Source organism: Myripristis murdjan, chromosome 24 (genome assembly GCF_902150065.1).
Source record: "Myripristis murdjan chromosome 24, fMyrMur1.1, whole genome shotgun sequence".
NCBI classification, from domain to species: domain Eukaryota; kingdom Metazoa; phylum Chordata; class Actinopteri; order Holocentriformes; family Holocentridae; genus Myripristis; species Myripristis murdjan.
In genome coordinates this window covers 13433005-13448240 of record NC_044003.1, presented here as the reverse complement: position 1 = coordinate 13448240, position 15236 = coordinate 13433005, and the positions used below count along the sequence as shown (strand labels likewise).

Here is a 15236-nt window from a genome sequence, read left to right as displayed (position 1 = left end):
CAGACTGAACACTACCATCTGTTCTTTTGATGCGAGCTGCATGTTCCACGAGATGTCTTAGATGGGGCTTTAATAGCTTTTTCTCACACTCTGCTACTCTAACCCACTGATTGTTGGTCTTATGCGTTAATCTAGTAGCCAGTGTATGGCGTCTTTACAGCAAGATTTCCTCAGGATAGTATAATGACAATGAGTTCAATAAATGTGGAGAGTTGTCAAGGCCATTAATTTAAAGTTACACTAAGTAAGGCATTAAACTAACTCTCCGGTTTGCAATGTGAACCCAGTCGTCATTGTTTTTTGTTTTCATAAGTTAAGTAGGAGTTGTAGGAGTCAAGTTCAAGTCAATGTGTTGGCCAGCATCTGCCCTGCTGAAGTGTCTTTGAACAAAACACTGAATATCTGGAGGTGGGGAAGTAAAAACAAACAATAACAGTGGCTCTATATATGTATGTCCCCTGGTGTTGTCTTAAGTCATTCTAGAAAAATATTGGAAATCCCTAACAGAAGTAGAAGTAGGCCTGATAGGTTGAGGGAAAAGAGATGCTAAAAAAGGGGTAAATTGATAAAACACAAAAATAAGTATCACATTATTATTATTATTAACGTATTATCCATTATTCACAATGAATGAAAGTTGGGATGAAAGCCTCAAAGCATTTGCATTATGAGCTCTTGTGGGGAAATGCTTGTGAAGAAGATAAAACTAAACAAATCAAATCGCTAATAAAGGCCTGCCTCAGTCTGGGCTTTACCAAACACATGCTGCTGTGTGTCGTATTTGTTTCTAATGCGAAAAGGAGATGCCACATGCGGCTCTGAGGAGTGACAAAAGGACTCGGATCGCCTGCAGAGGTTTTTTTGTACTGTATTACGCACTTTGGAATAGCTCCAGAGATGTTTAGCTACATTCACAGCTCCACTAATGATTGCATGAATATTAAAAAAGCGTCATTAGAGCCAGAGGGGAACTCTTAACTATTGCTTCTCAGCCTGTTTTGGTGAGAGGAAAACAGTCTACGGGGAAATAAAGTCAGGATGTCTGCGAGGGCCTCTGAACATAAAAGATCTCAGCCGATGTTTGTAGCGCATTTCTGAGAATTTGAAGTGCAAGGCAGAAAACAGGGACCTTGAAATCGATTTTATTTTATGACACTGTCCCCCGTTAGACCTGGAGCGCTTCTCTTCAAATGCCAAAGTCGGAAAAGGGGTGGCAGATAGATATATATTGTAGATATTTGTCTGATTTTGTGTCTTAATTTTGCACGTGTGTTTGTTTGCAGGTTTGCACATCTGGGCGAGAGCCAGCACAGAGTGGAGAGAACCGAACCCATAAAACTGGCAAACATCATCTCCTTGTGAGTGAAACGTGACGTGGAATCCTACACTGACACACACACACACACAGACACACACAAACGTGCATGCACAGATAGCCATATAACCACACAAAATAACTTCCATTCACGTGTAATGCTGAGTATTACATCGCTGTGTTGGTTTTTATAATCCAACTCTCCTCAAGCCCACTTCAGTATTTCCAGGAGCCTTGGGACAAGTGAGCAAGGGTGGTGGTGTACTAAGTGGTCTCAAGGGAGGTTTCTTGCTGTGCGTGCCGCTTAATCGTCATCTCCTCTACCCACTCCTGCTTTAGCTCTTATTGTCCCCATTTGTGGATCCTCCTACTTCCCAGTCTGTCCGTCCCCTCCGCCTTCCCGCTCCCTCCTGCCATGACCCAGCGGACTGTGGATGGACGGTTTTCCTCAGCCAGATTTACAATTCAGCCCACACGTGTAACGGCAATGTGCAGCCACAGAGACTCATAAGCAATCTCCCCTTCTGTCTCGCTCTGTCTCTTTCTCACTTCAACTCACACATGCGTGTACATACACACACATATCATCATCTCTGACAAAATGCCTCCTGGGGATCCCTCTCCAGTATGAATCTCTTTGAATCCTCTCTCTCTCTTTTTTTTTTTTTTCCTTACAGACACACACACGCATGACTATTTTGTGTATTAGTCAGTGTTGCGCTACGACTGAGACTTCAGTCAAAGAGGCTTGAGTGTTTTCTCTTAAGTCCTACTAGACGGGGTAGCAAAGGCAAAGACAAAAGAGATGACGAGCAGCAAGAGGCGGTGGCAGCCCGTTTGTGCTTTATGTTGCTTTTATCACCCCTCATTCTTTTAAATCATCCTGTGCTACTATCTTTTATCGTAAGCTTGCGTGTAAATACCCAGATCAGGTCTGATTGAAATGTCCTCACAAGGTATACGAGCCTTATCAGACGTGAAATTGGATTTGTTTTCCTTATGTAGTATTTAACTAAAAGCATGCCACTGTTTGCATGTCAACTCATGCCAACATTTTTGTTCTCGATTTTATTTATCTATTTATTTATTTATTTATTTATTTTAGAGTAAAACTTGTAACAGCTGGCAGTTGATGAAGAGAATGTGGCACAAACATATGCTTTATGCAGAAATCATACACCCCAGCACTTTTTGGCTCCCTGTAGAGAGAGAAATATACAGGGTAACGGCAGATTTTTAAAAAAAGTTTTAAGAAGTCTTAAATCTAATTTGGCTAAACCTGCAGATACCCTGAATATAGGGCAGAGAATACAGTCAACACCCGTGGGAACTCACTGCCTCTGAGGTCCTCTCAGATAGAGTGGATGAAGCATTTTGTATGAGGAAACATGCTTTTGGCATTTTTTTTCTCCACCAAACCCCATGCTTTTTTTTTTTTTTTTTTATTCCTCCACTGATTCTTTACAGCACACATTTAATGTGGAGGCTAACTGGAGGCAGAATCATTCAGAGGGAAACTTAAATAATGACTCACTTACAATATCCAGATTGTGAGCAGATTTCTGTCTGCGCTTAACTGAGATTAGTGATGGGAATTACAGCTCTGATGGGAGCTGTGGTGGTGGGGGGGGCTTTAAATGAAATTTTTGATTTGCAAAATTTGCACTTGGCTTTATCATTGGCTTTATTGCTGAAGTGCATCCAAATGCTGCTGTGTTTTTTATTTGGTTTCTTTTTCATTTCATTTTTGGTTCAGATTCCGGTAATAGCTGCCCCTACGCTGCCTCAGGCTGGTGCACTGGCTAGTACTCGTTGCCTCCGTTGGTTTAGGTTGGTCAAGGTTACAGTAACGGTTAGGGGTGGGTCTTCCCAGAATCCAGATGGGCCTTGAGACTGTGCAGTTAATTCATGTAAAGGGGAGTGGATTAGGATGGCCAGTGCAATTTGGGCACAGCAATAAAAGGAACGGCTCTCACTTATGATTCCCATGGTTGGCACGAAAGAGCCATTCAAAAGAATCAGATCGTTCACGAATGTAACATCATGAACTGAACAGTGATTCTAGTCGAGCTTAGAATCGCTGTGTTCCCGGGTTATCTCGACTCTACAGAGGAGGAGAAAGGAGGAGAAAGCCTGTAGAACGGCCTCCAATTGTTGTGAAAAAACCAGGCCAGGTAATAAGACTCACATAGAGTCTTCTCAATGGTCTCTCGAGTTGTTTTTCTGAGTTTTAAGAGGAAAGCACAACTTATTGTCCCAGTGGTTTCTTCAATGCTGAATGAATTTCCCCTCCAGTAGACTTTATTGGACAGTGACAGAAGACACAAAGGGCACTTGGGCCTCTGTGATAACAATATGTGTTACGTAAACAGAAATGAAATGAGGGGGTTGCTTAATCAGAGCTGGCATAACTGGATGCTTTGAGAAAACCCTGAAAAGTGTAGCCACGGACACGTACACACACACGCATAACAGGTCATGGATGTTCCTTTGTTATCAAAGTACAAGTTGCTTAGAAAATTAGGCATTTACACCAGTGTCAGATCCACACACTCACATGGAATCACACAGTGCTGACAGACTTTGCTGTATTCACAAACAAATACTAATCGTCAGACTTTAAGCTTGTATAACGCATGTGGCCGCACTGTATGTTTCTGTGCATGTGGTGATTTGTGTGTGTGTGTTTGTACATGTGCATGGCCATGCCTGCATTGATCTGAAAGTATGCACATATTTATGATGTTGTGAGCAGGGGCGCCTCAGATAACATTGAGCCACGAGAGCCATAACAGAATATTTCATGACATGACACACTCATGCATCTCAGTATATTTCAACAGCAAATGTGTCTTCATTGTGCACAGAAAAGCTTGCAGATACTCACGAAGGCCAGGGGGCAAAAATGTCCTGTTCTGTTTCTCATGAAAGCAAATGATGAAACCTTTGTGTATACATATATAGATAGATAAACAGAAAGATAGATTGATAGATACAGATTCATTTTTTTTTTTTTTTTTGGATTTTTTTTTTTGAAGTGTGGCCCCGTGGCTTCAAAAAAAGATTTAATGAATAGTGCTCCAGTAAGTCTGAGTACAGAAAATATAGAACAACATTTGAACCCCACTCAAGATGAGAGATGTTTTAGAAGGGCCTCATGAAGGAGAAGAAAGAGCAAATGCAGAGACCAGACACAAGTGGGAGCAGAACAGGTTGAAGTTTTCCTTTTTATTGTTTTGCTGTGAAAAAAAAAAAAAAAAAAAAAAAAAATCCAGGTCGGTCAGCAGATTTTCAGTTGCTAATGGCCACTGTAACTGGAAAGTGCATTTAATGAAACTGGCGAAATGATAATGATGCCTGTGCAGGATGAGGTGAAGACAAAAATGTTTTTCCTCGTCCTACTTTGCTGTGTGTGTGTGTGTGTGTGTGTGTGTGTGTGTGACTGTGTGACTGTGTGTTGTGGCGGTCGTTTATGCAAAGCCAGACTGACAATGCCAAGTTCCAGCACTGCTCGGAGCCAGATGGATCCTAAGGTCACTATTCGGCAGGCAAGGAGGGGAGGCGTCAGAAAGTTGGAGTTACAGCTGATCAAAGAGTGAGTTGATCAGGTCAAGGAAGCGAGTGGGAGTGCAAGCCTGAAGAAGGGAGCCGGAGAATTATCGTGAGATTAAAAAAAAAAAAAAAAAAAAATGGCAGGCAGAGTTGTTGATTTGCAAAAGCTCAGCAAAGCTCGTTGTGGAATGTGGTCATGACACTGGAACCTCCTTAAGAATTCATTTGAAAGTGAAATCCTTGTTTGCAGACATCTTTATAAGCCGTCACCAACTCTAATCTTAAACAGAAATTCCGGCCTGCAACACTTTCGGAAATTTAAAACTAGAAGTGCAAGTAACTAATTACATTTGTAGTATTTTTTAAATCAGTAATTTTAATTAAGTTCATTTTTCCTGTACATTTATTTTACCTTCAGGTTACAGTGAGCAGAGTGTGGTATCATCATGACCACATTAATCACAAGACATATGCGTGACTGAATGTTCACCATTTACACCTGCTATACCATATACCACACTGTACCTTAAAGAATAAAAGCTCAAAACAAACAGTAGGCCTATTTCACCTTCAGCCATGAAGCCAAAGTATAGTGAGTGCCAGCCCTTGCCATATTAAAATGCCTATGATGGACATGCAGATGAGTGGCAAATTAAAGGAAAAAGCAACATAAAGTGTCACCGTGACAGGCCCGAACAGCTTCAGTGCTCCTTGGCATAGATTCTACAAGTCTGAGGAAATTTCCTGGAGGGATGGAGCAACATTCTTCCAAAAGTCACTGTACACAAAGAGGGAGACTATAGTGAGGTTGCAGTGCGTAAACTCGTCATTGCAAACATTACATTTGAGGGTTCAGTGGTGCAAAAATCACAGGCAGTGGTCTATGGAGATGTGGAAAAAGTGATCTGGTCAGATGAGTCCTCCTTCACCATATTGTGGGCAAGTGGGAGAGTGCACGTGTGGTGTACTCCCAAGAGAGCACTGAATGCTGACTCACTGCAAATTCTGAGTGATCATCTTTATCCTATGATGCAACATTTCTATCCTGATGGGAGTGGTCTCTTCCAGGGTGACAATGCCCCCCATACTCAGGGCAAGAGGAGTCACTGAATGGTTTGATGAAGATGATGTCAGTTGCATGCGATGGCCTCGACAGTCATCATATCGCGAACAAACTGACCTATTGGGAATGTGGGACCAACATGTTAGGCATTACTCTCCACCACCATCATCAAAACACCAAATAAGAGGATATCTTTTGGTTATGGCAGGATTGACAGCAGTGACTTCATCAGGAGTGTGACCTCAGACGTGTGTGGTTGGAAATTTCTGTCTTTTTTCTGCTCTCTTGGAGTTTCCACAGCCTTTTTGGTCTTTTTGACCACAACAGCGGGGCCAGCCCTACAAATGTGAATATCCATCACTGAGTGAAGAAACTACACCACTGGTCGGGCCAGTGTTAGAGTTGGCCGTTACTCTTATGTCAGCACGTGTCATTGACACACCTCAAAAAAGTTCTTCTGACTTACTCGACACTCTTCGAAGCTCAAACAGCCACTTTTTAAATGTAGCAACGCTGCACCTGTAGTAATTTTATTATTATTTTAAAACATTGTTTTTTTTGGCATTTCTACTTTATTTGACAGTCACAGTAGAGACAGACAGGCAGGGGAGAGAGAGGAGGTGACATGCAGCAAAGGGCCTGAGGTCAGATTCAAACCCAGGACACTGTGATCAGTACTCAGCCTTGGTACACGGTGCGCACTCCTATCCGGTGAGCCACTGGGGCGCACCGCCACTGCAGTAATTAACTGTGCTTGGACATGTTGGTGATTAATTACTGTAACTTCCAGGCCTTATTGAGGCTGGGTTATATTCATGGCTGTAGCCAGCTATGAGGACACTGAGGTCCTGACCTTGGTAGTTATTTCAAACAAAAAATAAATTGGCGCTATTTTACTGTATAAATAATCAGGGTTTGAAAACTGCTGTTCAGTGCAGCTGTTGTTCATGGAACTGAGGTCAAAACAGCCGCTTTTTAAATGTAGTCACAGTCTAGCCATATACTAGGTTTTGACCTAGTCTTTTTAGAGGGTACACGTGATGTCATTTTTTTTTTTTTTTTTTTTTTTTTAAATCTGTTTGATACTGTTTAGACTTGTCATCCGGTTGCAATTCAAGGACAAAATTGCATTTAAGATTTCACACAGGTCAAACCTATTACATGTAACACAAAGGCAGCAGACAGTCATTCAGGTATCTGCTCTTTGTGTAATTGTGTGTGTGCACTTTTTATGTGTGTGTATGTGTTTGCACATGTGTTTGCAGAGGGGATTTGAGGAGCCCGCGCCGAGTGCAGGAAATCAAACCATTCTTTCATACATCCTCGAATCTCATTCGACGCTCTCCCTATCTCCCTCCATCTTCCTCTCTCTTCCATTGGCCTGTCTGTCTCTGCCGCCCTCATGGCCAGTCCACGGGGTTGAGGCAGGTGTGTCTGGCATTGCATAAGAGGGCCATTTTAAGCCACCATTACAGCATCTCAAACGTGTTCTCAAAGCTCCAAGCCCTTTTTGTCTCTCACCTCCCTTTATGTAGCTCCTTTTGACACATCAGGCGTAGTCAGAAGACTGACTGGTAACACCCAATAGGTCATGGTGAAAAATAGGAAAGGATATTTTTATAGATTTATATATTGTGAGCCCCTAAGATAGGTTTTCTGTCATTATCTGATAGACAGTAAAATTTTATATCTTGAATACAATGAACATGACAGGTTCATTTTGAGTTGCGACAGTGAGGTGTGTGGCAGCTTGTTCCCTTCCTCTCAGACAGTGCCAGAATGCCAGACCTTGACAAACAAGAGGAAAAAAAGGGAAACGTGTTTGTATATCTGTGCACGTGTATGTGCTATGAGACAGTCTGTTCGCCACTCTCTTATGTGTACTCGTGAAGCTTCACTGCCAGGAAATGTAGGTCTAATTATACATAGAAACTCCTCTCACACTCCAAACTGTTTGGATTTTATTCATGTTTGTCTTAGGAATGCAGAACCTATTTAAGATTTATATCTGAGGAGCCAAACAGCTTATCCCAGATCTACCTTTAATTTATAGTTATCTGCACAGGTAGGTAGTGATTAATTGCAGAGACTGACACAAAAGAAACAGAAGTTATGACAGCAAAGATGTGTTTCATGTGTAAGATTGTCTATTACTGAAAAGAGAGTGGGTTATGAAATATTGTCAGGGAGGGAAAAGGCAATTTTCATCCCCAACAGGCATGAAATTTGTCAAGGTAGTGACTGTGACTATTAATTTGTCTTGCAGATTTCCTTCAGCGTTCATTAAACATTCTGTTTGTTGACGCACACATTTTAGGCTCCCTCAAGTAACACTTTTTCTTTTTATTTGGGTTAAGTATTGTGTGCGTGCTGGGTTTATTAACCTACTTGATAAAGAAGCCACAGTATATACCATTTTACTTAATTGTATCAATTTGGAGCAGGATAAGTATGTATAGACCTATAATGCAAACATGACTTCAACAATTTGTGTAGAATCTATTGTTGGATAAAGCTAAATAATTTTAAATAAATTTATTATGTCAGGTCACCACATTCAGTTGTATTGACATTGCCAAAATCTACCCTCACTCCTTTCCACTTTTCTGTAGATTGCATTTATTGCAGTAGATTATATTACATTCTAAGAAGTTTATTATGCAATCCGCCTGTTATATTGTTTCAAACAGTGTTACTAGGATGCATTTTCGTATTTTCACACATCCAGACAAAAGAATAGAAAAGAGAATCTGGCATTTTTGTATCTGACAGCTAATAACGAGTCTGATTGTGAAGGGGTTTTTTTTCGAAGCTGTTTATGTTGCTTGTTTGTGGATGTAATTGTCCATGCTTTTTGCATCAACACCTCCTGTATTGTGTGCAAAGTAGGACGCACATTTAATTTTGTGCAAAGTAGGACACCCATTTCCCTGCAACAGTCAAGCTTTGTGTTGCGTTCAAGACAGCTCAGCGTGGGGAGGTTTCCGAACTCCAAGCTTTAAGCATGCAAGACGAGGACACAGGCTCACGGTGACATGACTCTTGAGTCTGATTACACCTTGTGCATCTTAGGAGTCTTCAAAATAATTATACTTTAATCGGTAGTAACAGGAAATCAGTAGACCCAATACCTCAGGTTCACAGTAAAGAGCATAAACAGAAGTGGGCGTGGCTGCGATCAGTACTCAGCCTTGGTGTCCAACTTGTCGGACGCCACACAAGGCCCCCTTTGGAGAAACTGCAAAAAACTGAAGTGGGCGTGCCACAATCTGTATGAGACACTAATATGTTGCTCATTAGCCCAGGACAAACTGTTTGTGGTGTTACGCTTGTCCATTCAGAAATGATGAACCTTTTTGTGATATGGCTACCACGCCCCCTTGCAAAAACGTGTTCCTTGGAACATGACTAACCGTCCCACCATGCACTGTATCGTGGACATCCAAGCATCGTTTTGGAGGATACACAACTATGTGACAAATGAATTGATGAATACACACACACTGCTTTATAGGACCCCTCCTCTAATTGCATGAAGCGAGGGACAAATGTTTTTGGTTCTGAGAAATCCTCAGTTATGTGTTTCTGACACTCATCGTCACAGTGCTGTTACCCATCCAAAAACATGATAAATTATCTCCTTGTTCTGTCATAAACTGCAGCTCGCTCCTGTATTAAATGACTCTTGCCGTCCAGCTGATCCTCCACCCAACATGAGGAGCTGGGCACATGCGCAAATCAGCAAAGAAATGTGACTGTGCAGTAAACACATACTAATTAGAGGTAGTTAATCAAAATAGAATTTAAGTATTCCACTGAATTGATGCTGAGCCCTCCTTGACCCACCGCAGCCTCCATTTTGGCAGCGATTCAGCCAGCTGACAGCTTGGCTCATGTGTGAGGCAGCCATGTGTCCGTGGGGCCTCAGCTGCTGTTGACTAGACGGCTAGCTGACTGACTGGATGACCCGACGAGCACGCAGCCGATAATACAGCCCGAGGATGATGAGGCACGCAGAGTCTAGTTTCCATGAAAATATGAGTTTTGCTGTAACCCTCATGATGTTTCCATTAAGTTTTGTCTTAATGACTATATATATAAGCCTCTGCCCATTATCAAACCACTCAGTCATCAGTGATGTATAATGGGTTATTTTCATGTCCTCAGTACAGTTTTTACTGTCTCAGCTAGTCCTATTGACATCATCTTTGTTTGGGAAAAGACTGGCATACCACCTTTACACCAAGCAAGCGTTTTTTTTTTTTTTTTTTTTTTTTTTTTTAAATAACCCAGGACTACCTGCTCGCAAAAAGTAGGTGACACAATTTGCATTAGTGCCACACTGCATATTTCACTTCCAGGTTAACTGATGTCACGGTCCACCGACTCGCATTTTTACGAACACCCTGATTATTATAATTACACTATGAACATGAGTCAAGAGTCCACTCCAAAAGCTGGTGATTTATTGGCAATTTGTCATATTCCACAGGATAAAACACCAAAAATCAAAATTGCAGAAGATTTAAGTGAGGACCATAGACTCAGCAGACAAATGTGTGTAAAAATAACATGGAATTCAATGGTTGACTAAGTGGTCCTTGTTTTATGCAGTTTAGTCATAGTAGCGCTAAAGTCACTGAAAGCAACTGAGGATTGCCTAAAATGTAGAGCACATTCTCTGTCATTGGCTGTTAGATATAGCAACGAGCGTCATTATTCACCACGCCCCAACTGGCATCACCTGTGCCACAATCAGGGATCAGTGACAAAAAACGAAGCATGGGCTGTGGTGGAGGAGGAACAACAGCCCAAAGTTAAAAAAAAAAAAAAAAAAAAATGTTATGCAGCCATTTGGTGTGGAGACGTCAGAGGTGTGAGTTCCCACCTTCTCCATGGAGACCATAAGATCGAGGAGGAATCTGTTTTGTGCGTAAAGCATACACTTAGGCTGCTTTCTCCTCAACAACTATCACCTGTTGCCAGTTCTAATGCTAGAAATGACTACATTCAAGAACTAAGGGGGAGGCTGATTTGTAAACATGTGCCATTTGCAGATATGTCAGTCAGACCTAATCACAATGAAAAGGCAGGTGTAACCACAGCCACCATGCGTATGCAGATTGTAAATTAATAAGCCAATTAAACCTCTTCTGATAGCAGCCGAAACCAAGAATTACCTAGGACTGTTGCAGGTTTTACAACACGGGACTGAAATGTTGGTTAATTGGTTTACACAGAGCTGCAGCCCCAGATAATAATGCAATTTTAGGTGATTGTAAAAAGGCATATACTGTAAGCGAGTAGCCCGCTCAGGTCACCACCTCTCCTGCCTCTGATGCCTATCTCACTATAATCATCACTGCTGTCTTTTATCCTGTACTATTTGCGTCATCTAAAATGAGTTTTTCTATCTTGTATAACCATCATTTGACCATCCTTCATTCCTGTCTGTCTTCCTCCCCCCTCTCTGTTCCCTAACCCTAACCCCTAACCCTAACTCTAACCCTGTCAGAGAGCCAGTGTCATGCTTCCAGGAGGACAGCATCTACGCCGTCTCCCCTCCGCAGGTGGACCGAGACAGCCGAGATGTGTTTGAGAGCCACGTGTTGACTGGCCAGGGCCAGGTGAGGGCGCTGTGCAGAGAGGACATGCTCACGTACAGGGAGTACATCAAGAACCGATACATGTGAGACACTGAAACCTCGCTGATACATGCAGCCTGATCCTTACCTGTGTGGTAAATCACCATCTGGACTGCGTTTACCGCGGCCAGAAAGGTCCTCCTCCATTTTGGATCCACTGGCACCGCAACATTCCAGCTTCAAGATTGTTGAGATTGTTTGACTATAAGATTTTCATTTTTAAGCTCCTAAGCAGAGCAAAAGAAGTTTCCTGGATCAGGAAACCATATTGGTTTCTAATATCCAGTTCTTGGACATTTTTTTTTTTTTTGCTTTGTTTGTTTTAATTCTAAGAGAAGACAATGACTTTGATGATGATATTGGGGCACCAACAGCCCATATATACTGTAGTTCTGCCAAATGACATGAGTGCTGTTGTTTTTTTGATTAGGAAGAGAGCTTTTATGTTTTTAGCAGTTTCCGATCCATTTCAGCTGAGTCACCTCTCTTCATGCAGACATGCCCTGAAGGCCTATGTGTTGCTTTTTATTTATTCTTGGTGTTTTCTCCACTGTTTCAATTTTAATTGCAACCTTTTAAGAAAAATCAGTATTTAATAGGGCTGCACGATGTATCGTCATATTGCGTGATGTGCGATTTCAGGGCATATTAACTCAAACACATCATGCTACAACTTTTATGCTATTTGACACAGAAGGAAAATCACAAAGTTCTCATTTTCCATGACTAATCTACAAGAAAAGTCCATCTGATAGTAAATAATTTGGTCAGATTTAAGTTTGTTGCTTGTGATGCACAGGGTCTGCATGCATGGCGATTAGTTTGCTATATACTCTGGTGAGAGGATGAACTTGATCAGTTTATAAAACAGCCAGAGCCCCACTAGTCGCTGACCACAACCTGAAAATGAGCCTCGCCTCTTTAGGTTGTTGTTAACTGCATGACCCTACATCAATAACACACTGTATGTATCTGGTGAAATTCCCTGCATTATTTCAAGTCACAATATATCTATCACAGAAAAATAAAAGAAATCAGAATGTCGGTTTTTCCAATATCGTGCAGCCCTAGTATTTAACTACATGTACATTTCTAACTTGTTATGGCTAATTATTAAATGTACTGTGTTCCATTAATGTGATGCTAATGCAAAGCTTGTGGTGACTTGTTCCTTAGATTCCTTCAGTTACACCTGCGTGACAGGTTTGTGCTTTGTGCTTACACACACTCATGAAGTTAACATAATTCTGAAGGACCCCTACAGAGTTTTACTTGATTACTTTCTGGAAAGTTACTGGAACAAGTCGGCTTTAAATGTGCATTGATTCATGTTCAGCCATAATGGCATACTGTTGTTATATGTCGGTGTAAAGCGATGTGTGACTACAGTTTGGTTCTTTACTTGAGAAAAGGCCATTTTAGCATAGAATTCCAAAAATACATGGTGATAAAGAGGAAAATAAGCCTCGTTCATATACCTTTGAGATGATTTACTCCCCAGCTGATTTATAGATTAATTTGTCAATGACTAATTTTTGTGATCATATTTTACATTTAGCACCATGGGATTTGATTGAATCTGGATTTGACTGTTTAACCTCATGTCACTCATCTGATGATGATGTATGATGCTCCGGTCTTAGGGACCATATGAAGTCCATCAGCACCAGAGGGCTGTCACTTGTCAACCGTATAATTCATTTGCCACTGTGGAACACATGAAAGCTGCCAGAACATGGGGTGGGACTTACCACTTGCAGATTATCCAGTTTAAAACCTGCATATCCATTCAGTAGCATTGCAAGCAAACAAATGGTACCCTGCAAGTAAGTAGCTGTCAGGCCTGCGTGTGTCTGTCCTCAGTACCTCTGCAGACAAAACACAACACCTCGGCATTGTGGGTTTCCTCAGCCCCCAGTCTTAGTTTACAGAATGTGCATGTTTGAATTTGTTTCATTTGAATGCCTTACTGAGATGACAGCATATTGTTATGTACAGTAATTCTAAATTAAACATTTATTTATTAACCGCTTTGATGACTCTTTGCTTGCCTGAAGGAATCGATGCCACCAAGCAGTTGTCATTTTTGCTCTTTGCTCTTTGATCTGCTACTTTTATTTCAAAGCTCCATCCAGCCACTGTAGTCTCAAATTCTTTGTACGTATAAATTAATTACCCCTACAACTGAGAACAGTATTGTTCGTTTTCTATCACACTGACACTTTCGCAGATTAAGTGGTACCACTTTACAATAAGACTACTCTTATAAATGAATGGATTATGATTGGGTTAGTAATTAGGTTGTAAACACTTTATAAATCATTAATAAACAATTATAAACAAGTTATAACAGTTTTCATATGTCAGTGCAGGGCAACTAGCAAGCTAGGAACTTGATCATGTCAGTGAGTCTGCATCGATGTATGAAAACTGTAATAATTTGTTTATAATTGTTTATTAATGATTTATAAGCAGATTAAACGTTTGCTACCTTTTTATAAACTTTCCATAAGGGAACACTAGTTATTTACTGGTATTACATTATAAAGAGCAAAAACCTAACACCTTCACACATAAAATTTCACACAATCAATGACCGAAAACAGGCTGAAGCCAAGGCTCATGTTTGTCGATCCTATGTAATCCATAAAATAACCCAGAATATCAGCAATGCAAAAGAAATAAGAAACAAAAAAGAATTACTTTTTTACTTAATTATTTTACATTTTAAGGCTTTTTTTTCTTTTTAAAACCAAACAGGGAGCCACACAATTTCAACACATCACTTAGACCATTGCATAGTTTGACTCCCAAAACGTAAACACTTGTGAATTATAATTTTCATCTCTCAAGTGAAAAAATGAACACAAAAAGGAGAGATTTTGTTCCTCACTCAAAAAAGTATTTCCAATATTCCTAAATACAGAATATCGAACAATCTCAACGTGTACAATTTCAATAGCAGGTTAGTAGATTCCCGGTAAGCAACTTTATTTATTACTCTAATCGCTCTTTTCTGGATTTTATTGATAGGGTCTACATATGTCTTAAATATATATATTTCCTCAGACCTCAGTACAATGTGACACATGACAAAATAGAAGCGGCGCCAGCTAAATAACTCCATGCTCTCGCTCGCTCCTGTCGTTTATTCACTCACTCTCTGCTGCCAGTGCCTCTTTCTCACATTCTTTTTCACACCGTCTATTATGCATGCTATTAGCTTTTGTCTCTCATGCACTTGGTTCCCACCTTTTCAACCACAAAATGTGACACTCAATGCTCTCCCTGTCACACGCACATAATAACTCCTAATGTCACATTTAGGTACTGTAGCATTCGGTGCCTCTCCCTCTCTCTCTTTCTTTCTCTCTCTTTCTTTCTCTCTCATTTGTAAATTCACACATACCGACCATGGGTTTCTCTCCGAGCGCCTCGTGAGTCTGGGCATGGGCGGAGAGAGGGAGGGAGGTGTGTGTGTGTGTGTGTGTGTGTGTGTGGGAGGGGGGGGGGTTAATGGGGATCATCGGCAATGACACTATCACGTGAAGAGAGGAGGGGAGGGGAAAGGGCCCATCTCAAGAGGCTCAGGATGTTCCCTCACCTTTCTACATTGTCTTACAGCAAGGTAAGAAGGGGAAAGATGAGACTTTCATCATCT

The 15236-nt window shown here is 41.1% G+C and overlaps 1 protein-coding gene across 1 annotated transcript in view; it reads left to right on the top strand.

Annotated features, from left to right (window-relative positions):
* The window catches only part of fig4a (FIG4 phosphoinositide 5-phosphatase a), a 60212-nt gene extending 46606 nt beyond the window's left edge, over nucleotides 1-13606 (top strand). Inside the window, exons 23-24 of the mRNA XM_030047388.1 lie at nucleotides 1284-1358; nucleotides 11446-13606. Of these exons, the coding sequence (XP_029903248.1) occupies nucleotides 1284-1358; nucleotides 11446-11623 (253 nt within the window). The 3' untranslated portion in view covers nucleotides 11624-13606. The remainder of the gene's footprint in view (nucleotides 1-1283; nucleotides 1359-11445) is intronic.
* Nucleotides 13607-15236: the final 1630 nt, after the last annotated feature.